At 46.1% G+C, this 23,655-nt stretch overlaps 3 protein-coding genes across 12 annotated transcripts in view; 2 read left to right on the top strand and 1 right to left on the bottom strand.

Annotated features, from left to right (window-relative positions):
* The window catches only part of DDX42 (DEAD-box helicase 42), a 32,183-nt gene extending 20,024 nt beyond the window's left edge, over positions 1–12,159 (top strand). For all 7 annotated transcript variants that reach the window (XM_024573045.4, XM_024573046.4, XM_024573044.3 and 4 more), the window contains 11 exons: positions 252–371; positions 1,220–1,396; positions 1,990–2,118; positions 2,956–3,055; positions 3,620–3,667; positions 4,160–4,257; positions 5,867–6,143; positions 6,640–6,866; positions 8,307–8,417; positions 9,586–9,687; positions 10,604–12,159. In XM_024573045.4, coding sequence (XP_024428813.1) covers positions 252–371; positions 1,220–1,396; positions 1,990–2,118; positions 2,956–3,055; positions 3,620–3,667; positions 4,160–4,257; positions 5,867–6,143; positions 6,640–6,866; positions 8,307–8,417; positions 9,586–9,687; positions 10,604–11,290 — 2,076 coding nt within the window. In that variant the 3' untranslated portion in view covers positions 11,291–12,159. The remainder of the gene's footprint in view (positions 1–251; positions 372–1,219; positions 1,397–1,989; positions 2,119–2,955; positions 3,056–3,619; positions 3,668–4,159; positions 4,258–5,866; positions 6,144–6,639; positions 6,867–8,306; positions 8,418–9,585; positions 9,688–10,603) is intronic.
* FTSJ3 (FtsJ RNA 2'-O-methyltransferase 3) lies at positions 12,153–19,448 on the bottom strand. 3 transcript variants are annotated; one of them, XM_024573048.4, is made up of 21 exons: positions 19,413–19,448; positions 18,974–19,065; positions 18,701–18,806; positions 18,364–18,410; positions 18,164–18,243; positions 17,637–17,736; positions 17,355–17,549; positions 17,163–17,278; positions 16,939–17,043; positions 16,755–16,855; positions 16,455–16,535; positions 16,217–16,360; positions 15,974–16,109; positions 14,715–14,902; positions 14,496–14,619; positions 14,143–14,417; positions 13,578–13,663; positions 13,386–13,485; positions 13,092–13,275; positions 12,918–13,012; positions 12,153–12,833 (listed from the first exon to the last, which is right to left on the bottom strand). In XM_024573048.4, exons 2-21 carry the CDS (start codon positions 19,038–19,040, stop codon positions 12,641–12,643), a joined length of 2,523 nt encoding a protein of 840 aa, XP_024428816.2. In that variant the 5' UTR covers positions 19,041–19,065; positions 19,413–19,448; the 3' UTR covers positions 12,153–12,640. The 3 variants fall into 3 exon arrangements, with proteins under 3 accessions (XP_024428816.2, XP_024428815.2, XP_045038048.2); XM_024573047.4 differs by lacking the exon at positions 19,413–19,448 and adding an exon at positions 19,157–19,285; XM_045182113.3 differs by lacking the exon at positions 19,413–19,448 and adding an exon at positions 19,138–19,191.
* Positions 19,449–19,533: 85 nt separating this feature from the next.
* On the top strand, positions 19,534–23,639 carry PSMC5 (proteasome 26S subunit, ATPase 5). 2 transcript variants are annotated; one of them, XM_024573080.4, is made up of 12 exons: positions 19,534–19,627; positions 20,177–20,248; positions 21,160–21,229; positions 21,533–21,630; positions 21,794–21,850; positions 21,929–22,159; positions 22,460–22,586; positions 22,687–22,877; positions 22,960–23,058; positions 23,138–23,248; positions 23,343–23,429; positions 23,535–23,639. In XM_024573080.4, exons 1-12 carry the CDS (start codon positions 19,604–19,606, stop codon positions 23,586–23,588), a joined length of 1,221 nt encoding a protein of 406 aa, XP_024428848.1. In that variant the 5' UTR covers positions 19,534–19,603; the 3' UTR covers positions 23,589–23,639. The 2 variants fall into 2 exon arrangements, with proteins under 2 accessions (XP_024428848.1, XP_045038049.1); XM_045182114.3 differs by lacking the exon at positions 19,534–19,627 and adding an exon at positions 19,943–20,017.
* Positions 23,640–23,655: the final 16 nt, after the last annotated feature.

The following is a 23,655-nucleotide window of genomic DNA, read 5'->3' as shown; positions in this document are numbered from 1 at the left end:
GATACAAAATGATTTCAAAAATTAATGACTTTTCCCAATTCATAGAACGTCTTTTTAAATTCCTTATAGAAAGTTAATTTTGATTAAAGAGATGTCTAGGCACCTTTTCAAACAGCCTATGCTTTTGGCTATAGGCTTACATTTTCACTTTATACTCAAGCTAAATGCTAGATACTGGTAAATAATTTTGAACTTCCAGTGCTGTTGATTTTGAAGTACAAGTCATTCCTGGAAGTTGTCTTTATCTCCAGGTCTCTGGTGCTGCACCTCCTAGACCAGGAAGTAGTTTTGCTCATTTTGGGTTTGATGAACAACTTATGCACCAGATTCGGAAATCTGAATACACACAGCCCACTCCAATACAGTGCCAGGTAAGTAGAACAGAACATAATGAAAGAGAAATGAAGTAGAATGATAGTCAGTGGCTATATTTATTTCATAAACAAGTCAAATTGATAAAACACGAGTTAGTGCAGAACTGTGTTGACATGGATAGAATGTGTTCATATATTCCCTGTCTGGCCTAGTCTTCAACTTTTGCTTTAAATAAGGGGGGGTGGGGGTGGGGAGACATACATGAGTATTTTTGAAACCTCAGAAATTAAAGATCAAAGTAAATTTTTTACCATTCTAAAAAGTTGCTAAAGGGGCTGGGAAATGTTTTGTATCTGATAAATGTCTTGAAAATATAATCTGAAGAAAATGCTTCATTAGGCCTAAACTAAGTAAAAAATATTTTGCGTGTGAACAGATTTAGCACTCTCAGTAACTAGGAGTACTTTGTCCATGAAAGTAATAGCTGCTGTTTCACATTTATTTATGAGATTTATTCATTCCTACACAGAAAATGAGAATTTTCTGGATATGGATGAGGTAGTCTATACCTTGTTAAGGGGATAAGATTTTTAAATTTTAGCAATCTACTTATATTATAAATTATAATTTTTTTATCACTATATTTTAAGTAAAATGGAGTCATTCACACTTTGTAAATCCTGGTTGATCCACATGAGCAGAATGATACTGTTCCTTACAAACCAAGAAGTTGAGGGGAATGCCAGGTGTTTTTTGTTATTTTGTAGTCCGTGTGCCTAGCCCTGGGTATTTTCCAGTGGAAATAAGCGTCATTAATAGTCATTTACCCCTTTCCCAGGATTTCCTTCAGGACACCTTTAGAATAAAAGTTGAGAGTAGATATACTTTATTTTTTCTCAAATAGGGTGTGCCTGTGGCATTAAGTGGAAGAGACATGATTGGTATTGCCAAAACAGGCAGTGGAAAAACCGCAGCCTTTATCTGGCCCATGCTGATTCATATAATGGACCAGAAGGAGCTGGAACCAGGTGACGGACCAATTGCAGTGATTGTGTGTCCTACTAGGGAGCTTTGCCAACAGGTGTGTGCCTTTTGTGGAATGCCTCCTTTCATATGTGAACTAGCAAGGGACTAACCAGTCAAGTGAGTAGAATTACCAGGAAACGTCTTTTTTAATTGTAGTGAAATACACATAAAATTTCCTGTTTTAACCATTTGTAAGTGTATAGTTCAGTGGTATTGAGTAATTCATATTGTTTTGCTACCAGGAAACTTTTGGAAAATATTGTTACATATTTACTGTATAACTAAATACACACTTTTCCTTAAAATACTACTGTTTTAAGAGGAAAAATCTGACAGAGGAAAATTGTTTGTATTGTGTGCTCCCTGTGTTCTCCTGGATAAGTTGTTTTCCTTGGTAGAAGGGCCGTGAGAGGGCCAGGAAGAGAAGCGGAGAATGAATAATAAGACTTTAGATAGCCTGTTGAGACATGGTAATGATAACCTATTTACTTACTTTATGAATAAAACTGATTTTAAAGTATTTTCTAGCTTTTTATTTTCTGTGACAATGCATTCTGAGTGTTTCTTAGCACTCCTGTTGGGGTTGTGACAGAGGTTTTTGTTGGTGTCAAAGTTTGTTCATATGTCACTGTGTCAACAATTTTGTAGATCCATGCAGAATGTAAGCGGTTTGGGAAAGCATATAATCTTCGATCGGTGGCTGTGTATGGTGGAGGGAGCATGTGGGAGCAGGCCAAGGCCCTTCAGGAAGGGGCAGAGATCGTTGTGTGTACCCCAGTAAGTATGTCTTGGGTTTAAATGGCTTCTCAGCCTCTCTTGGTATGGGAAAATATTTCGTTGTTGGAGGGAATTTTCCCTAAAATGTGGTAGAGCAGGGGTTGAGAATACTCTGCTTTGGTTTAGTTTTGATTAGTCGACTAAAATAGCAGTGCAGTAAGATTCTCTGAAGTATATATGTGTTAATAGGTACATATTTCCCTTTCTTTCAAATAGTATTTCTTACACTCCCCTAGAAGATGCAGGCCCTGACCTGAATGGCTCAGTTGGCTGGGCCTTGTCCTGCAAAGAAAAATGTCTCTGGCTTAATCCACTGTTACGGCGCATCCCTAAGTTGCAGGTTTAGCCCCTGGGTGGAGCGAGTATGAGAAGCAGCTGGTCAGTGTTTCTCACATTGTGTTTCTGTCCCTCTCTTTCTTCGTCCCTTCCCCTCTCTCTAAAAATAAATAAAATCTTTAAAAAAAGAAAGAAAGAAAATGGATTTGAGGTCACTGGAGAGCATCTAGAATCAGAAAGACATTCAGAGGACGGTTAAACTACCTAGAAGAGTGTAGTGTAAACTAAGCCCACCAGTAAGGTTTGAAATTAGGTCATCATGCCTCGCAAAAGTAGTTCTGGCTATTTCCCCACAATTTAAATCACAATGTAAAGGAAGAATCTAACAGTTCTCAAATTTTCTGTTCTTTTAGGCTTTGTAGTGCAGGAAGTCCAAGGCTGTCCGACTAGGGTCTTACGGTCTAAGACTGGAGTATTAATACTTTTGCCAGGAGCACAGCTCTAGCAAGTTTTTGTAAATACCTTTAATTACACTGAGTATTCATTTTCTGGATCTTGTAGGGCCGACTGATTGATCATGTAAAGAAGAAAGCTACCAATCTTCAAAGAGTCTCTTACCTTGTGTTTGATGAAGCAGATCGAATGTTTGACATGGGATTTGGTATGCTTTGAATACCAGTTTCTCCTGTCCCCTACCTTATGATACTAGTTGGGTCTGGACTTGGGTGGGGGTGGGGATTCTGCATGAGAAAAGCTAAAAATACTACTGGTAGGGTTAGACTGGATAGGGCTGAAACATTAATTGTATTTAGGTATTTTCTCAGGAAAAGTCTTAGGTATTAATTGAGTTGAGGCTATTTGGAAGTATCTTTGTAAAAGGGGGAATATTTTCTCCATGCTTTATTTTTATTCATATGCCTTTGGTTGTGGAGGTCAAGGTCTATGTTCTCAGGTAGGTGGATGTGATATCATTCAAGGCCCTTTGCTTTCCTGTCCTCCTTCACTTTTTGAATTATCTGTATTGATTGGAATACCACGGGGCTTAACCCAGCTGAGGGGAGGGCAGATGTTGCAGAATTTTATTCTGAATGAAAGGTCTAGGAGTTTCAAAATTTTCTTAATTCTTATAACCTCTCATATAAAGACTTAGTAAAATGACTTTTCCAGATACTCCAAACTGTGTTACAGAGTCATAACATTAATTTTACTGTTCTGCTTCTTCCAGAGTACCAGGTGCGATCCATAGCCAGTCATGTCCGTCCTGACAGACAGAGTATGTATGAAGTGGTTTTTTAAACTACGTTTATACTCAGAACAAACTTCTTTCTATTTTATAATCAGTCCTGGCTTTAAAAGTGATCTGATGGGAACGATAAAGAGTGAGATCATGAGAGTTTATCTTAGCTGCACGGGACCTTAGAGGTCATCAGGCCCAAGTCACTCAGTTTTATAGCTGATGAGAACTAAGTGACTTCCCCCAATTCATAGCTTTGTTGGTGGATAGAGGCGACGCACAGTGCAGTTCCACTGATGTGAGGTCAAGAGCCTTTTCCCGAATAATCTGACAGCAACCCGTCTTAACCGACAAGTGTGAAAACAGAGTAGGAACAAGTCTTTTTTTCCTTTGTAAATCATTGTTTGAAACTAAAGTTCGGGTAGGTTTATCTTTAAAAACTGAATATTTAAAAGATATGTTTTAGAGGAAATGAAATGGTTATTCAAAAAGGAAGTCATACTGTTTAACAGAATTTGCTTTACTTTGTAGCTCTCCTATTCAGTGCAACTTTTCGGAAAAAGATTGAAAAACTGGCCAGAGACATCCTGATCGACCCTATTCGAGTGGTGCAGGGGGATATTGGAGAGGTAACCCTAAGCAGGGCTGGACGGGACCCCAAAGGGTTATTTCTCATGTTATGGAGACATGGAACTAATTTCTCACTACTGAGAAGAAAATGTTACATATTTATGGATGAGGCAGCATGTTTCAAACTTGCTTTAAAAATCACAAGAAGGAGGGTAGATGAAAAAAATTGAGGTAAATAATTGTTGAAACTTGGTGATGGACACATGGGAGTTGATTATGTTAATTTCACATTTTTTGAATATTTAGAATTCTTCCATAATAATGTTTTATCTGAATTTATTGGGGTCACACTGGTTAACAAAATTATACAGGTTTTAGGTGCACAGTTCTGCTGCACATCGTCTGTACGTTGTATTGTGTCTTCACCATCCCAAGTCAAGTCTCGGTCCATCATCATTTGTCCCCCATACCCTTCTTCATCTCCCTCCATAATAAATTTAAAAACTTTGGGAGGTGGGAAGCAAGCTTTGCCTAGAAGACGACCAGTCAGTTAGGATAGAAGTAACATTTGAAATAATGGTGGGAGGAGGTCTGCACAGCATGGGGGGGGGACGGGGACCTGAAAGGCCTGGTAAAAATAAGTTAAGGGTTTTTTCCTTACTTACGTAGATTTCCCTGTGTGGAAAATTTCTCTGAATTGAGATTTGAAATTCAATTAAGATTGCCTTGAGAATTCCTTAAGTTTTTTGCCATGTTTATTGAAGTTCTGTGCAGTTAGCATTTTGCTTTTCATTTTGCTTTTCTTCTTTTTAAGTATATTTTATTGATTATATTATTACAGTTGTCCCATTTTTTTCCTCCCCTCTGTCCCCCTCCACCCTGCGCCCCCTATCCCTCTTAACATTCCTCCTCCCTTAGTTCATGTCCATGGGTCATACATATATGTTCTTTGGCTTCTCCATTTCCTATACTATTAACCTCCCCCTGTCTTATTTTGTATCTACTATTGACGCTTTTATTCCGTGTATCTTTTCCCCCCATTCTCCCCATCCCCCTTTCCACTGAAAACCCTTCATGTGATCTCCATTTCTGTGATTCTGTTCCTGTTCTAGTTGTCTGCTTAGTTTTTTAGGTTTGGTTGTTGATAGTTGTGAATTTATTGTCAATTATTTTTCATTTTTGTGTGCCTTCTGTATGTGTCTGAATTGTACTAGGAACCGTGAGGGATAGGGTGCAATCCATAGCCAGTCATGTCTGTCCTGGCAGAGTATGTATGAAGCAGTTTTATTAAGCCACATTTATATTCAGAATAAACATCTATTTTATAAGCAGACATGGCATCAAAAATGATCTGATGAGAATAATAAAGGGCGAGATAACAGTTTCCTAATGACTTCCTAATTTATTAAGAATAATCTGAATAGCATATAAAAATGTATCGCAGCTAACAGATGAGTTGGTACACATACGCCTCGGGAGGTGGAGAGCAGAGTGATTTGAGAAGGGACCTAAGTTTTGAGCTACACTTGACTTGCTGAAGGAACGCCCCAGAGAAAGGGATTGTTCACGGTTTTTCTAGGTATAAGTAGAATATGTGATACCTGGTCCTTGTTCAGGTGCCCTGTGGCACAAAGGTCACCATCGTCTATTTTGTTTCTTCTTTCTCAGGCAAATGAAGATGTGACACAGATTGTGGAGATTCTCCATTCTGGGCCTAGTAAATGGAACTGGCTTACCCGGCGTCTGGTGGAATTTACTTCTTCAGGGAGTGTCCTTCTGTTTGTTACTAAAAAAGCCAATGCTGAGGAGCTAGCCAATAACCTTAAACAGGAGGGCCATAATCTGGGGCTGCTTCATGGGGACATGGACCAGAGTGAAAGAAACAAGGTCATTTCAGACTTTAAGAAAAAGGACATCCCCATCCTGGTGGCCACAGATGTTGCAGGTAGAGTATGAGTTTCCCCAATAACCTTGGATTCCTGTGCTGTCCGGGTGCTCAGTCTTGCTATATAAGACCTACAGTATTAGGCCAAGCTGATTGAGGGCACCCTGCTGGCCAGGCTCCATGGAGCAACAATTCAGGGCACACTGATCACAACCAGAAAGAGGTTACTTTCTTAGCTTCGGGCACCTTTGATGCTGGTTTTAAATTTCTTATATATTCCACAAGAGAGGGGCCGTGGCAGGTTATTGATGGCACAAGATGTATGTCCCTTAAAATCGGTGGCCCAGCATCATAGAATCTATAATAGTGGCATTTGTTCTAGATGGGTAACTTATTACTTGTACCTCAGGTCAGCAAACCATGCACTTTGCCTAGGTAAGATAAATGTGAGTTCTTAGAGGTTTAGCATTCTGGTTTACTTTGGTCTTTTGACTCCTGAAAGTGAATAAAAGAATTTGTTGGTGGGTTTTTTTTGTGTTTTGTTTTTTAATTTCAGCTCGTGGTCTGGACATTCCTTCAATTAAGACTGTCATTAACTATGATGTGGCACGAGACATTGATACCCATACTCACAGGATTGGCCGCACAGGACGAGCGGGTGAGAAGGGTGTGGCCTACACCTTGTTGACCCCCAAGGACAGCAATTTTGCTGGTGACCTTGTCCGGAATTTGGAAGGAGCCAATCAACATGTTTCCAAGGAACTCCTAGATCTGGCGATGCAGGTGAGGGCCTGGGCACACTTCACAAGCTCCGAGTTGTAAAACTAAGTGAAAAAAACTCAACAAGCCTGAGGCAGATAACCTAGGAACATGTCCAGAAAGCGGGTGAGGGTAGGGAAGACGGTGCTTATGAGGTACTGACTGTATGGTAGGACATTAAAATTCATCTGGTCTGTCTGCTCATCCTCTCCTTTCAGCAGCATCTATGTTGAAAAACTATTCCTTCCTTTGTGCTAAAAATCTGTTTCTCTGAAATTTCTACCTATTTGCCCCATAGTGCACTTGTGAGTAAGTCTGATCTCAAAGATGGCTTCTGTTGCTTCCAGTCTTTGGGAGGCTAAAAATATGTGATGTCTTAAAAAAATGATATATTTAACTCTTCCTCATAGACTTAGATCTCAGATTTGGACCCACTGATTACCAATCCAAAACTGAGTGGTGCTTCCTACCAAATTAAGCCTTGAGTCATGTTAATACACGCAGTCCCCAAATTATAAATGTGCTTGAGATCCACGTTTTCATAGCGGTGACTTAGGTGTTTTCAGATAGGCTAGCCCACGGCACTGTTACCTACAATGCAGTTGTCGTGTGCTCCTGCTCATGCTTCAGGTCCTGGGAGTAAAGGACTTGCATTGCATAAGAGTAGAATGGTGTTTCCTTCCCTTTCGTGCGTGTAGAGAGCCAGTCCTGAACTGAAATTTTGAACAAGGTACGTTTTGTCTTTGGCATTTTTCTCACCTCTTTTTGTGCCTCGGGGTTCCTGGGCTCTGAGACTGATCAGCTTCTCTCATCAGCCCCTCTCCGAGCCTGCCCTGCCTCTAGAGAACTTTGTCCTGTGTGGTTGTCAGATAAAGTACTTGCCTCCTCCAGAGAGGTTCGCATTCTGAAGAGAATGTGAATAAATCTGATTTCGTAGTGTTCTGGCAGCGACCAAGTTCAGTGAAAACTTTTAGGCTCTATGGGTAAATAAAATTTTGTTTTATTTTTTTATGTGTCTACCAGTCTTGGGCCTCTGCCCCTAGACTGAATTCTAAAAACCTTATTTCACATATTTTTTTTTCCTTTACTTCTGAACCCACTAATTCTTTAAAAACTGTGAATTTTTATGTCCAGTGGTACATACAGGTTTTTTGAAAAATAGAAAATAAATGCATTTTCCTCAAGGAAGATAGAAGTGGCCAGAATAACTAATCACTTCCCTTCCTGGAGGCCTGGGGGAAAGAGCAGTAAAGGAAGCCTTAGATAAGGATCTAAACCTCCTGATAAACTGGTGCATTAAACAACCAAAAAGATTAAATCTGTGGTTCTTGTAAGCAGTTCTTCCTTGCCATAAATACATTGGCTAAAGATTAAGCAAAACATTCTTCTCTCTTCCACTTAGTTTTCTTTTCCTCTGGACCCCTCTCCATACCCTGGCTTCACCTTGAATTGTGTTTAATGCAGAATGCCTGGTTTCGAAAATCCCGCTTCAAAGGAGGGAAAGGCAAGAAGCTGAATATTGGTGGAGGAGGCCTGGGCTACAGGGAGCGGCCTGGCCTGGGCTCAGAAAACACGGTGAGTCCACACTACAGTAGTGCCCGTAAGGTGGTCCCGAGTCCTGGGGGATGCTAGGACTATTATCTGAGAAACTCCCAGTAAGGTTAGAATTGTCTAGAAGGGAGCTTCTGTTTAATCTGCTGGTTTAAGTCCATCTTAATGCTAGTTTCTAGTGTTGTGACTTTCTGTTGAAGAAGCACCTATGTGTACTTGGCTGACTAGACATGCTTAGGAAATCAGTCTAGGTTAGCGGTTCTCAAATTGTGGATCCTGGACTAGCCGCAGGTGAACATTTATGCAGATGAACCCTCTGCAGACCTGGTGAACTAGAAACTCTGGAGGCCGGGCCTAGTGGCCAGTTACCAGGACTGGCCTAGAGGCTGCTGTTGGAAAGACATTGCCAAAGGGTCACTGTAAACTCTAGCAATATCTTTAAACTAAATTAAACTGGGCAATTTCATCAGAGACGTGAAAGAGCTTTTCTCACAGACCATGTAACAAGAGCTTCCCCCTGACTGTCTGTCTTAACTGCCTATTTCCTGTTACTCTTGATTCCTAACTCAAGTCTACATTTCTGGAGCATTATAGTTAATATAGTTGGTGTCTTTGATAAATAATCTGTTCCCACATGACATTGATGATGATGCGGATGCTGCAGATGATATAGCAATAGCTCGTATCAGGCACTTATCTGTCCCCGGGCCATTCCAAGCAGGCACCATGTTGCCTCAGTCTTCTCGACCACTCAGGGAGAAAGTACAGACAGTAAAACTGAGGCATCGGGTTCCACACTGGTCACTGAAGCCGAGTCAGACCCGAGGGTCTGGGTTCAAAGCCCGAACAATCGTGCACGTGCTCTACTGCCTTGTGGCCTTTTCATCTTTACTATAATGTTCATATAATTACGTAAACATGTCATGTTTGCCTGTGTAAGTACTACTACATAATCAGCTTTGGGTGTTATCTGACCTCGTTTCTGCTTATCAGGGTTAGTTCCCAGAAATAGAAGTACTGAATTGAAAAGCATAGCATTTTAAAATGATTCTTCATTTCAGCACCTTTTCTCACAAACCATAAGTAACTTTCTAAAAATATCCCAGCCCCATTCCCACTCTAGCTTTCTGTATGTAGTGAGGGGGCTTTCCTACTTTTCGTCCATCTTTATGGGTGCCTTTTATTTTTTTAGGACCGAGGGAATAACAACAATGTAATGAGCAACTATGAGGCCTACAAGCCCTCCACAGGAGCCATGGGAGATCGGCTGACGGCGATGAAAGCAGCTTTCCAGGTCTGAGACAAGCATTTAACTAAAAGAGCTTTCAGCAGTAACTCCTGGGCAGTCTCCCTCTGACTGGTGTGGTTCGGTGGGTTGGGTGTTGTCCCACAAACTGAAAGGTCGCTGATTCCATTCCCAGTCAGAGTTGTGCCTGGGTTGTGGACCAGGTCCCCAGTTAGGGGCACGTGAAAGGAAACTCGTTGGTGTTTCTCTTGATGTATCTGTCACACATCAGTGTTTCCCTTTCTTTCACCCTCCCTCCCTTCCCTCTCTCTAAAAATAGTCTTGGAAAAAAACCCCAAACCTCGGTCAGTCACAAGGGGGCCTAGTCTTAAGAAATAGCTGGGCTTGTAGGCTCAATGCTGGATTTAGGGCCTTCTTACTGCTTTTCATTTGAATGTAAACTTAACTGTAGCTGACCTAGAGATGCAGGTGCAGAGGTTGCAGAAACCCCTCATGCTGGTCATCTACTTCAGGCACACCCAGAGCCCCGGACTGTTGTGCTGTAGCAGGCTCGCTGGCCCCTCCCTGCCCCAGCAGCCTGCCGTGTGGCCTACCTCCAGGGCTGTTGTCAGCTGGCTGTCAGTGATTGCCTTTTTAGCTAAGACAAGTTTCATTCTGTGTATCTTGTGAACTCTGAACCTTTCTTCTACACTTACCCTCCAGTTTGCTAGCTGGCCTTAATTTGCACATTTTATCCATTTCCAGACCAGTATCTTTGTTAGGTCCCAGGATTTATTCTTTCTTCACTAATAGAGGAGCACAGAAACCACAGGATTGCGGGGCCATCGGGATGCTGAAGTGCCGAGATACCATGGATAGTATCTTGTTTATGGACACCCAAGTTTCTGTATACTTGATCAGTGCCAGGCTTATATAGTCAAGTTTCTTGAACTCACCATCTTAACCTATTTTCATTCTCTTTTAGTCACAGTACAAGAGTCACTTCGTTGCTGCCAGCTTAAGCAACCAGAAGGCTGGAAGTTCTGCTGCTGGGGCAAGTGGATGGACAAGTGCAGGGAGCTTGAATTCTGTTCCAACTAATTCAGCCCAGCAGGGCATTAGCAGTCCTGACAGCCCCACTGCCAGTGCCACCAAGGGCATCCCAGGCTTTGGCAATACTGGGAACCTCAGCAGTGCCCCAGTGACCTACCCCACTACCGGAACCCAGGGAGTCAACAACACAGGGAGTAACAGCCGAGAAGGGATTGGGGGTAGCAATGGGAAGAGAGAGAGATACACTGAGAACCGGGGTGGCAGCCGTCATAGCCATGGAGAGAGTGGCAGTGGCAAGCATGGCGATAGCCCGCATCATGGAGATGGTGGTCGCTATGGAGATGGATACCGCTATCCAGAAAGCAGTAGCCGGCATGCCGACAGCCATCGTCATGGGGAGAACAAACATGGAGGAGGTGGAAGCCGACATGGGGAGAGTCGAAGTGCAAATGATGGCCGGAATGGTGAAAACAGGAAAGAAGGTTGTAACCGCGAGAGCAAGGTGGACCCCAAAGTGGACAGTAAGACGGACAAGATGGATAGCAAGACAGATAAGACAGCTGATGGTTTTGCTGTCCCTGAGCCTCCCAAGCGCAAGAAAAGTCGATGGGACAGTTAGATGGTATGTGCTGAAGTGTGAAATCCTTTAATTTTATTTTTAGAAAGATTTTTGGTAACTAGGTGTCTCAGGGCTGGGTTGGGGCCTGAGATGTAAAGGCCCTCTGCCCTTAGTGGATAGCTGGCGCTTGGAGACGTAACCCCTTCATCTGGATTGTTTTTCAGATTAATTTTTTGGGAAGCTGCTTTGGTCCTTAGGAGCAACGAGAGCTGGGAAGCTGCTTTTTGGCTCTGGGTTTGGGAGGGCCAGGTGAGGATACTTTGGGAGGGCCTTATAGGGTACCAAGCTCACTCTAGGTTTGTATTATGTTATTATGTGTAGTGTATATTTTTTACTGTCATCTTACAAACATCTGTAAGGAAAATTCTTTTTCGTAGCTATGTGGCCAGGCAGTTGCTTTAGGAGTTGGCTTCTGCAAACGCAGTCCTTTGAGGTATTAGGGATGTTTGGAAAGCACCTTGGCGCTTCCAGACATTTGCAGGGACTGGAGGTGTCTGATTCCTAAGTGGAGTCAGTGCTCTCGGGCTCCCCAACCAGGTTTGGATCCGGCCCCGAGATGGGCAGCAGCCGCTGACCTGACCTAGAGCCACTACTGTTGAAGGGGGAACGATGACCCTGAAAGCAGAATTGCTCCAGGTCTGAAGTATTGCTAAATTTAAAAAACAAAAACCCAGCAGCTTTTAACTATTTCTTTTTTTTTTTTTTAACTTGCCACAATGGTAGAAAAATCTTTTGCTCAAATGATTTTGATCATTTTTATCTTGTTTATAAAAGAAATATACATACTTCAAATTTTGTGATTTTTGTGAAGGTTTCTTTAAGATGTGCATTCCTTTCTGCTTGCTCTAGTAAATGTTTTACTACTGGGACCTGTGGATTGTCATTTCTACTTAGGAATTAGTACATGTTAAGTATGATTTATAACAGTGCAGCATGTAAGGTTAGCTTTTAACAGGAACTGTCAGAAAAGACCCCTATAACCATGGTTTTATTTAATGATAATGGGAGAGGATGGTGACATGGGGTAAGACTAGAATGAATGCCACTCCAACACGCAACTTCCTCTTATGATTTAACAAAGGTATTTTTCATCCAATACCCCACATTCTACCTTGGCAGGCTTGTGGGGTCTGGTACAGCACCAGCGGGACGTTTCAGCAGTGCTTTAAGAGGAGCCGTTACATGTCCTCACCGGGCTCATCAGAGTTCTAGGTATTCCGCCTCATAGTCTTTTCAGGTGACCGCAGTGCAAGCAAGGGCAGGGCCGGTACCAAGGAGGCCCCTGCAGATGGCACAGAATGCCTCTTCCCTGTGCGCACACTGCCTTCTCAGAGATCCTGGGGGCTCTGCTCACTTCCGCCTGTTTTTTTTCTTCTGCTCCTTCCGTTGCAGTGCTCTTTGGTCTTTCTTCATCCTTGAGTCCACTACCTTGAAATGACCTCTGACTCCAGCTGGCCGGCGCACTTTGCGGCCCACGCCTTTTTTGGCTACAACATAGGTGACGTGGCGTTTCTCCTTGCCAAGCCCAGCCTTCTTGTAGAGACTATAAATGGAAAAACAGGTTAGAAGCTTCCTTCTGCCACTCTTTAAAACTCTCGTACCTTTGTGGGTGACCTCCCTCCATCACCTTCTAAGTTGTGCCACTTTCTCTCGTTCTGAGATGTCCACCGTGTTCACCACAGCTTCTGCCTTCTTCTTGGTTTGCTCCAGCTTCTTCAACATCTGTGTGAGGCCCTCAGTCAGGGTGACCTTCTTACCCACTCCGGCCTAACCCAACCCCCTCATGTCACCCACCACGTACCCTCCGTTTCTTTCTGGCTTTAGCCTCAGCCACTTTCTTGATGGGGCGTGCATTGATTTCCCGCCAGCGTTTCCGGTAATGCTCCACCTCTTTCTTGTCAATAGGCAACTGCCGTATCCTATGCTGCTTTTCCTCCTGCACAAACCACTCTGGAAGCTCCCCCTCATCCTCATTAAATGTATACCTAGGTGGAGAGAACACACTTCTAATGACCACTTGAGGCTTTCTAAAGAAGAAACCACCACTTACCCACCTCATCCTGGGCCACTTCTCATGATTTTCTGGCCCCCTTACCGGTTGAAGGAGTTATCTATGAGGTCTCTCTTGGCCTTTTTGGAGGAGGCAATAATAGCACCTAAAGCAAGGCCTTCAGGGTCTAGTATCTGATGTTTCACTAGAGAGAGGAATACAAAAGTCCAAGCTCAGTTCCCACCCTGAAACTTCCACTGACTCCTCCTATTTCACTGGGTGCAGACCCACCCTCACCTGGGTCCTGAATAGGCACTATTTCAAATCCATCATCATCTGACTTAGGCCCACGGCTTCGCTTCTTACTGTGGCGTGGTTCCAAGCTGTGGAAGAGGGGAGGACCGTGCGTGAATGCCCTACCATTCCCCACACCACTCACCTACTCCCACCTCACCTCAACCCTGGCTCCTATTTGAGACTGCCTAGGTAACTTCCAGAAACCCTGCCAGGGGCTATACTGCATACCACTTCAATCAGAATCATCAGTGGGTTTTTTTTTTTTTTTTAATGATTTTATTTACTTTTAGAGAGGAAGAGAAAACAATGTGTGGTTGCCTCTCATGCAACCCCCACTGGGGACCTGGCCTGCAACCCAGGCACGTGCCCTCACTGGGAACTAAACCAGCGACCCTTTGGTTCGCTGGCTGGCACTCAATCCACTGAGCCACACCAGCCAGGGCTGAGTCATCAGTATTTTTAAAGCTCTCGGAATCTATAGCAAAGGTTGAAAACCTCCAATTTAAGGGAAATGATTAGTATCACTACTTCCTCATCTCTTCTCCCATCAGCTGCAACCACTCACCTCTCTTCATCCTCACTGCTGCTGTCACTGTCAGAGCTGTCATTACTGTCTTCCCCGCCAGTGGCAGCCTCCATCCCTGATGAAGCCTCTGCCCCTGATGGAGCCTTTGCCTCCTTAGGGGCCTCGTCCTGGTACCGGGAAGGTTTGCTCTCAGTCTTCAAGCTGGAAGGTGGTGGTGGCTGCGACTGCCCCTTTCGACGGCTCTCATACAACAGCTGGGCCTGACTGATCTCCAGAGCCTCATCAGCATCATCCTCTATCCCACTGAAGCCATCCTGTGATAGGGGAAATCAGCCATCCTACTCCAGGGAATGCCAGTCCCCTGTCTATCTTGGTCCCCAGCCACCTCTTACCTTTGAGAACCACAGGTTGGCTTGTTCTTCCTGCAGGACTGCCTTTTCCTCCAATGGCACCAGCAGTGGATTCTCTTCCTCATCCTCTTCCTCTTTATCATCTTCTGCTTCAGCAAATTGTACACTGTAGACCCAAGGGAAGTGGGTGGAGGGTCAGTGCCCTGGAGAACCCTGCCCTGCTCAATCCCTCTGGCAGCACCTCCGGCACACCAGCCCCACCTTAACCGCTTTTGGTCCTTTAGACTCTGATGTCCTCTGACTCCTGCCAGCTCCTCTGGATCCAGGTCACTATCCAGAGATGCCTCCTCATCATCCTCAACATCTGACACATAGATGTCATCTCTTGGCAGATCAGAGAGAAACGTGTCTGCAGCACTCATATCCCCTTGTGTCACCTCCTCTAACAACTAAAGGTTGACAGAGAAAGAGAGCAAGGGTACTTAAAAGAACATACTGCTTTTTTCCTACATCCATTATCTTAGTTTATCCTCAGCAACATTAGGAAGTATGCTGTGGCAAACACTTGGCCTTTTAGACAGGAAAGTGGCGGGGCCAGCCCCGTTCTAGGCTGGATCACTCGCCTGTGCCGCTCAGCTGTCTCATCTTCAGTGGTAGCAGAAATAGGGTTATGGAGAAGTTCCCACAGCCTATACAGCATCAAATCTTAAAATGTCCTGAAACACTGGTTTTTCTTTTAGAAACTATTCTCAGAAGGTACCTCATCACCTTCTGAGAATTGATCTACAAATTTTTTTCCATTGAATAAAGGAGCCCAGGCAACACACATCTTTTTCTTCCTCCCCCTAACCCTAGGACATAAGTTCTGAACTTATTATTTTTTACAGGTGAAGGAACTGAGGCAAAACATGGGTAAGTGGTTCTGCTCTTCTGTACAACAGAGATGACCTGGTTTTCCATTCCCACATAAGAGCCACAAAAGCTCATTTTGCTTGTGACACTGCTTTTATTAAGCAAGTTCCCCAGTATTGAGCAGAAAACACTTCCAGTGGCCAAGTGCACCAAGATGCTAACTTGGCCTCAGTGAACTGAGGAATGTTGCTCCCCTCTGAAGGAAATCCTCCATCACGTTCTGATAACCTAGTGCCCTGGCTGCATCTGCTGGAACCTAGCTTCTTGCAAAATGTGCCTCTTGGTTCCTCTATTCTTACGTATTATGTATTATACAAACACATAATATTCTTGTATTATAGTTCTGGCAAGAACAAATCTGGATCAATCACACTCACAAATCTCACTAACTTCATGTTAGGTTTGTGTTCCCTCCAGGCCTTTGAGACAAGAAGCTCTTATTTTTTTCCCCCAGTCTCCCCTCACAGAATTATGTATTTGTGGGTGGACACAGCAACCATAGTGATGATCACGCAGCATACTTAAATAGACACATTCAATCCCTGTCCCCCTTCCAAATACACAAATGGACCTTCCTGTCTGCTCAGTCTGTGCCAACCCCACCTCACCTGGTGACCCCGGATGGTGCGCAGGGAGAACATGCCAGTCTCCCCTTCATCTGCGATGGAAACCCCAGGAAGATCCATCTTCAGCTCCACACGCTCCCGCTGCTTTCTCTGCTCACGCAGCAGCTTCTTTTTCTTCCTGAGGGAACAGTTTGAATTACACCTGCCCAGCCCTGAAGATCCCAATTATTCCTTCATTTTCTTCCTCCATTCCCACTCCCCAAGCTCCTACCCTGCTACTATTACCTCTTTAATTCTGCCACCTCCTGGGCCTTCATCTCTGCCAGGGTCCGGTTCAGTTGTTCCTCTTCCTCCTCCTCAGAGATCTGCCTCACATTCCCAGCTGTTGATTCCTCTTCATCACCTTCTTCTTCCTCTCCTGAGCTGAGGCTGACAACACAGTCTCAGGAGTTTGGTTATTTTCCAGGCAGTTTCCCCCAACACCAGTCAACACCTACCCTGCTTTATTTAGTTGCCCCCTCACCTGATGTCCAGTGCCTTTGCTTGCTCTTTCAGCTTCTTTGCCACATATCGCCGAAGCTTTGTTCTCCAGTTCAGTAAGGACCTATCCCACAAATACCATTACATCTCCCTATGTCCCTGCCCCATCCTATTTTAGGCCCACACCCTAGTTTCACATTTGTGTCACAAATCCTAGGGCTCAGGTCCCCACCCCAAACCTCTAGCAGACCAGCATCCTGTTCCCAGACACCAACAACATGGCCTTCAAAGGCCTTTTCCTGCTGTTTGGGGTTTGGCATCTACCACCACCCCCACCGCATACCTAAGCTCCTTGCGCCCCAGCACTTTAATGTCCTGACAACACACCCGTATGTCCTCAGTGGTAGCTGGATGCTGTGCTAACTCTTCTTCATCTAGTACTATCTGGGAAGAGCGAAGGGGGTTGGGGAAATTTCAGTCCGTGTTTCTGGGGTTCCCTTACACCCTCCTCAAATCTGGGGACTCACTTCGCTGGCTTTGGAGAGGAAGTCAACTGGGTTGGCGGCTCGGAGGAAGTCTGTGACTGAGGTACGATGATAGAGAGTAAGGTCGCCCTCAGCATAGCCTTCAGCCTTAGAAAGGGAATCAAAGAAGGTTGAGCAGTCCCTTCTGGGGTGTCTATAGGACCCACCAGGCTCCATCTCCCCAGAGTTCCAGGATCTGAGAGGATGGCCACACTCCTCAAACACACCTTTGGTTTTTTCTTAGTCACCAACTCAGTAACAGTCTTGGCCTGAACTTCAACCTCCTTGAAGGCAAATTTGGGGTCAAAGAATTTACTGTCAACCTTGTCAGGAGCCAGGAATCCTAAGATGATACGATATATAAGAAAGTGCTTTGGTAGCTGGTAGACAAGAGGAGGAAGGAAGCAATGCCCACCCACCCTGGCAGACTACAAAGATCTCTGCGGATTCATGGCGAGAAGCTTGGGGCTTGGTGGCCTGGACATGGCGGAATAGCTGCTGGAAGATCCACAGCAGGGGTTGATAGTCACGGGAACGGAAAACCTTCGTGATGAAGCAGCCACCACGGGCCAGAAAATCACAAGCCAAACGCAGAGCCATCAGTGTCAAGTGGGCTGTTGGGGGGAGAGAGAGTTAGCTGATGACGTATGCAGCCTGACATGGCCCGCCCACCTGCAGCCTCATCCCTATGCCCTAGGCACCTTGTGAATAAGCATCATGGACCCAGCTAGCCCCCACGTTGGGGGCCCCATCATTGAGCACAACATCAACTTTCCAGGTCTTCAGCTCCTTCCTCAAGGCCTACAAAGAAGGAAAAGGATTACAGCAGCAGAAACACAGGTATGCCTTCGAATGGAGTCCCTGATTGAGCAATTTGTCCACCCAGGCATTTGCTGAGTGCCCATCAAGGGCCAAGTACTGTGCGTGGCACAGAGGATACAATGGTAAATAAAAATAACACATCTGTCTTCAGACAGCTTACAGTCTACTAGTGAGCTCACTGGGAAGAATTTCACCGAAATCCATGTTCTTCCCACTCTATACACCACATTCCTGAGCAAATAAAAGCTACAGTCACACAACATATCTCTGGCTTACAGACATCATGCAGGCACTGCCCAAAGCATGGTAAACAAGAAAAATCTTGCCTTTAGAAGATTTGGATGGGAATCAGCACAGAAATAGTTGTTTGTGATAAAAGGAACAGGAAAAGAGAGATTCCTATCACCTGCCTACAGCGTTCTGTTGTGATGTCCTCTTGGAGCGTCACCACATTGGGAAGAGGCTTGATTGGAACCAGATCCACCCCTGGAAGAAATCAAGTCAGCATATTGCAAAACTTGCCTCAGGCATTAAGAAAGGAAATTTAGAACACAGTATCTTATACTGCCACCCCTAAAGCACCTGGGGTAGCCACCTGTCACTCACCCACAATAAGACTGGATACAGGCATAAACTTGGCAGCCACCTGCAGCCTATAAAAGAGAAGCAAAGATTAAATACCCACGACTATCCCTTCACCTCCCTCGGCAATATGATCTGTCACTCCCATTGTTAGGAGGAATCCTGACAAGTGCAGTGGCCAGAGCATGTCTTCCGTACACGTCCCAAACCTCTTCTCTGCAGTGTATATTTGGGGGAGCAGAGAAATTGAGGCTGATATACTGTATCCCCCTTTCTTCCCCAATGCAACTGTGAGTCACCCCAGGGCGGATGGAGCCCAGCAAGCCGCCGTCCTGGGCGACGGGTGCCGATTGTTACCCACCATCCCCCTGGCGCAGCACACAGGTCCAGCAAGGCTCGGGTCTTCTGCAGGAATTGAAAGCGGCGATTCAGCTGAATCAACTTGAAAGCAGAGCGAGAACGATAACCTGTGGGCGTCGGTAAAGTTATAATAAAGTCCACAAAGTGCTTTCCCAGGGGGATTTCGGTGGCCTCACAACCCACTACCCCTTCTGCGAAACTCAATATTCGGAAAGGGGGGCAAACTCGACAAAGTCGCTCGTCTAGCTCTCGGAAGATGCGAACCCTGACTCACCGGTCTCCTTTGCCAAGTGATAGAACTTGTCCCGCCGGCTCTTCCCAACTTTGCCCTTCTTGCCCATGGTGGAACGGGGAGTGTCACTCAAACTAGGGAAAAAGTAGAAATTGAGAGGTCTTTTCCCGGAGCGCTAGATTCCACTTTCAGCAGCAGTCACACACCTTGCGCCACACCACTCACCACCGACCAGCGCCGTTTCCACCACCCTTAAGACTGGCACATGGAAGCAGCAAACGTGCTTCCGCTTCCGCTTGCGTAGCCTGGCCCCCGGCTCCGAGTTTTCCGTCGTTTGGGGCGTGGCCACAAAAAAAAAAAAATCTACACTCTGTTGTCGGGTATTATAAATGGGAAGTTGGGACCAAGAGAGTAGACCACTTATACTAAAACCGAGTGTCTAGAAAGCAACATTTAGGAGTTCTGTGCATTCATCACACACTTCCAAAGCTCCTGACTTTGCGTAGCTCTCTCCCCGGTTCCATCAGAATCCCAGTTGTTTTTGTTTCTACGGACACCCCGCCCATTGACCCGGAACTTTTCTTTGCCCCGGTCTTCCGGCTCCAAGTCCCTGCTTCTGCGCCTGCGCGCCGAGGCGGCTGGGATGCCGGCGCTGTCCGCGACAGAAGGAAGATGGCGGTTGACGGGCCAGAGCAGGTATGGAGGAGGCGGCGGCGGGTGGGTAGGGGCTGGGGCTGGATGCGAAGCAAGGCATGATTCGAGGTGGGTCGCCGGCCGGCGCAACACGATCAGGTAGGTCGGGAGTAAGTGGGCCAGTCCAGACTGGGCCCTGCTTGGGACCAGATCTGCTGTGTCAGCGCCGCCCGGATGGGTCGGGGCAGCGGCGGGAGAGGACACGGTGTAAGCTGAGTGAGGGGAGCTTTGGAAGCGGGAATAGGTCCGTGCGCGAGTCGCAGGATACAGGAAGCCCATTCTTCCTTCTGGCTCCGCCTGTGGTAATAACAACCTGCGTCCGTTTTAGCGCCTGACTCTGTACAGCGCGCTCCGGTCCATGTCGAATATTGATCCTTGTGAAAGTTTTAGGAGGTAGGCGGCATTCTCATTCTGCTTTTAGTTTGGTTATGGTAAATGGAGGGCTCTGAAGAACTGCAGTAGGGGATTAGAATCCAAATAGTAAGCCTCCAAAGTTCAAGCTGGAAGGTGGCTTTCACTCTTGGTTGTTTAATAATTATACTGTGTCTTCAGATGGAGCTGGAGGAGGGGAAGTCAGGCAGTGGACTCCGCCAATATTACCTGTCCAAGATCGAAGAACTCCAGGTGAGGATGGACTCCCGAGGTGCAGAGGGAATAGAAGGGGGGATGGAGGATTGATGGAGCAGATTTCTGCAAATCCAGAAAATTCCATTGGGGGTGCAGTGGAAGAGATCATCGTTTGTCACACATCTTCAGGAGTCAAGTAGAAAAGGCCATTCCTTTTGGTAGAAGCCTAATAGAGAGGGTTTCATATAAAAGGGAGCCCACAGGAGATGAGGTTAATCAGACGGGGTGGGGGCAGCGTGAGTCCAAGGGAAGGCAGAAACAATGCTGATTCCATGGGACTGAATGAAAAGGAATTGGGTGAGCCAGTGCTCTAGTCCAAAGAGGGAGCAGGGACCATAAGGACGAGGAAGATAATTAATATAAGTTGGATGGAGGAAAGCCATAGGAAAAATTTCTGTACTCCATGTACATTTGCAGGTATTGTATATGGTTTATCATTTTTGAAATGGATTCATGCGTGATTTCATTTGTTCCTCACAACAGTCCTGAAAAGAAGCGGGGTGTAAGTGATGCTATGCCCACTTGCGGTTTGGTGACCTTTTAAATGGCTTCCTTTAGCTTTACTTAGCTGTTAAGTGGCAGCAGGTGGGCTAGAACTTAGGCTTCTGGCTCAAAGATCTTGCCACTCTAACATGTGGATGTGCTGCCCTGCAAGAAATTGAGTACACGAGACTGCTGTCTGTAACATTTCCCCATTGGGGTTTGTTATTCCTGGACCAGTGTTGATGGCTGCCCTAGGCTTCAAGCGGCTGAAGGACAGGCCAGGGTCATGAGGATCATAGTGGAGAATGTGAAACGTGCAGGTGCCTATGCTCTCCCCTCACTCCGTTCATACCAGCCTGAGGGTCTCAGCCAGTATCTTAACCTCCTACTGGTTTCTGCTCTTTGAAATGTCTTGTCCTCCACAGCTGATTGTGAATGATAAAAGCCAAAATCTCCGGAGGCTGCAGGCACAGAGGAATGAGCTTAATGCAAAAGGTGAGCGGGGGAGAAGGCAAGGGTGCATGTGGGCAGTTGGTCTGAGGTCTGACTGTTTGGATCTCCCTGAATTGAGTCTTCACATTGGTGCTTTTGTTTTCTCCATCCAAGGTGATGTCCACATGTGCATCTCTCTCCCGACCCCCCCAATGTAACCCCCTTAAAGACATGAATTTTTACTTTCTTTTTGTGGCTATTCCTTCAAAACTTCAAAGTGGTGGTTAGTTCACGAACATAGAATTGAGTTGTTGGGGAGAGCACACCAAAGAAGCTGGGTGACCATTCTGTCTGTTTCCGGTCTAGTTCGCCTGTTACGGGAGGAGCTGCAGCTGCTGCAGGAACAGGGCTCCTATGTTGGGGAAGTAGTCCGGGCCATGGATAAGAAGAAAGTGTTGGTTAAGGTAAAGGCAGCATGACCCCAGGGGCCATTCGTGCATTCCCATACCTTGGTGTGTAGCCTTGTGAGCACATTGTTCTGTCGCGTTATTCTAGGACTATGGGTCTTCCTGAGTGAGGTGGTGATTTGGTGGCTGTCAGGAAAGGTCATGAGCCCTGTTTCTTTAGGTGCATCCTGAGGGCAAGTTTGTCGTAGATGTGGACAAGAACATCGACATCAATGATGTGAGTGTAGCAGGTGAGGTGGGAAGTTGGGGTCAGTTCTCATCATACAGCTTCCTAAAAGTCTCCCCCCTTGCCTAGGTGACACCCAACTGCCGGGTGGCTCTAAGAAACGACAGCTACACTCTGCACAAGATCCTGCCCAACAAGGTAGACCCACTGGTATCACTGATGATGGTAGAGAAGGTGCCAGATTCAACTTACGAGATGATTGGTGGACTGGACAAGCAGATCAAAGAGATCAAAGAAGTTATTGAGCTGCCTGTTAAGCATCCTGAGCTCTTTGAAGCACTGGGCATAGCGCAGCCCAAGGTGAGAAGTGAGCCTCTGTGGGAGGGCCATACTCTTACCTACACCTGTCCCAGGCCAAACTGAGTGCAGGGATTGGGGAGGTACAAGCTGGCCCTCCCCAGCGAAGAGGGCCTGTAGGAGAGATGCTACCAGGGCACTGAGGCAGTTTGGATGTAAGCTCCAGAAGGGACCTTGACATTCATTCTTATGTATCTCTAAGCATCTAGTAAGGGATGTGGCACAGAGCACAGGCTCAGTGAAGGTTCACTGAATGACACGTGGAGCTGGCTGTCTGCCCTGAGTCCTGCTGTTTCTCTGTAGGGAGTGCTGCTGTATGGACCCCCAGGCACTGGCAAGACACTGTTGGCCCGGGCTGTCGCTCATCATACAGACTGTACTTTTATTCGTGTCTCTGGCTCTGAGTTGGTACAGAAATTCATCGGGGAAGGTAACTGTGGCTAGAAACATGAAAACCAAGCAGAAGTAAGGGGTGGAGGTAAGGGTAGGGAGCTCAGCAGCTCCTTAATGCCAGCTTGGCCTCTGCACAGGGGCAAGGATGGTGAGGGAGCTGTTTGTCATGGCACGAGAACACGCCCCATCTATCATCTTCATGGACGAAATTGACTCCATCGGCTCCTCGCGGCTGGAGGGGGGTTCTGGAGGCGACAGTGAAGTGCAGCGCACTATGCTGGAGCTGCTCAACCAGCTGGATGGCTTTGAGGCCACCAAGAACATCAAGGTAACCTGGTGTTGGCCGTGGCCCTGGGTGAGGTGCAGCCTGGGGAGGGGCTTAGCTGATGCCATGCCCCTTCTCCACTCAGGTTATCATGGCAACTAACAGGATTGATATCCTGGACTCGGCTTTGCTTCGCCCAGGACGCATCGACAGAAAAATTGAATTCCCGCCCCCTAACGAGGAGGTTTGTGATGGGCAGTGCTGGGAATGGCTCTGGCTATGGGTGTAGGCAACGGGGCTCAGTCTTTTCCTCTCATCCTTAGGCCCGGCTGGACATTTTGAAGATCCATTCTCGAAAAATGAACCTGACCCGGGGGATCAACCTAAGAAAAATTGCTGAGCTCATGCCAGGAGCATCAGGGGCTGAAGTGAAGGTAATCGGAGTGCCCAAGTTAAAGGAAGGGGGCAGAGGCAGGAAGCCATGGGTTCAAGGGCCCAACAACATCCTGTCTTCCTTTCCCTTCTCAGGGCGTGTGCACCGAAGCTGGCATGTATGCCCTGCGGGAACGGCGAGTCCATGTCACCCAGGAGGACTTTGAAATGGCAGTAGCCAAGGTATACGTCTACGTCTTTTTTGCGTTTGCTGACGGTGGCTCTAGAGCAGTGGGGATAGGGCCTGTGTTCACTCACTTCGGAACTAAGTGTTTTCTCTCTCTGCAGGTCATGCAGAAGGATAGTGAGAAAAACATGTCCATCAAGAAGCTATGGAAGTGAGGTGGATGTTCTTTGTGTGGATCCCTCAAATAAAGCTCAGCAGGACAAGCCCTTTAGGACTCAGTCG

This window comes from Desmodus rotundus, chromosome 9, assembly GCF_022682495.2.
Source record: "Desmodus rotundus isolate HL8 chromosome 9, HLdesRot8A.1, whole genome shotgun sequence".
Taxonomy (NCBI): Eukaryota; Metazoa; Chordata; class Mammalia; order Chiroptera; family Phyllostomidae; genus Desmodus; species Desmodus rotundus.
The sequence above is the reverse complement of the archived record's forward strand: the minus strand, read 5'-3'. Positions and strand labels throughout refer to the sequence as shown.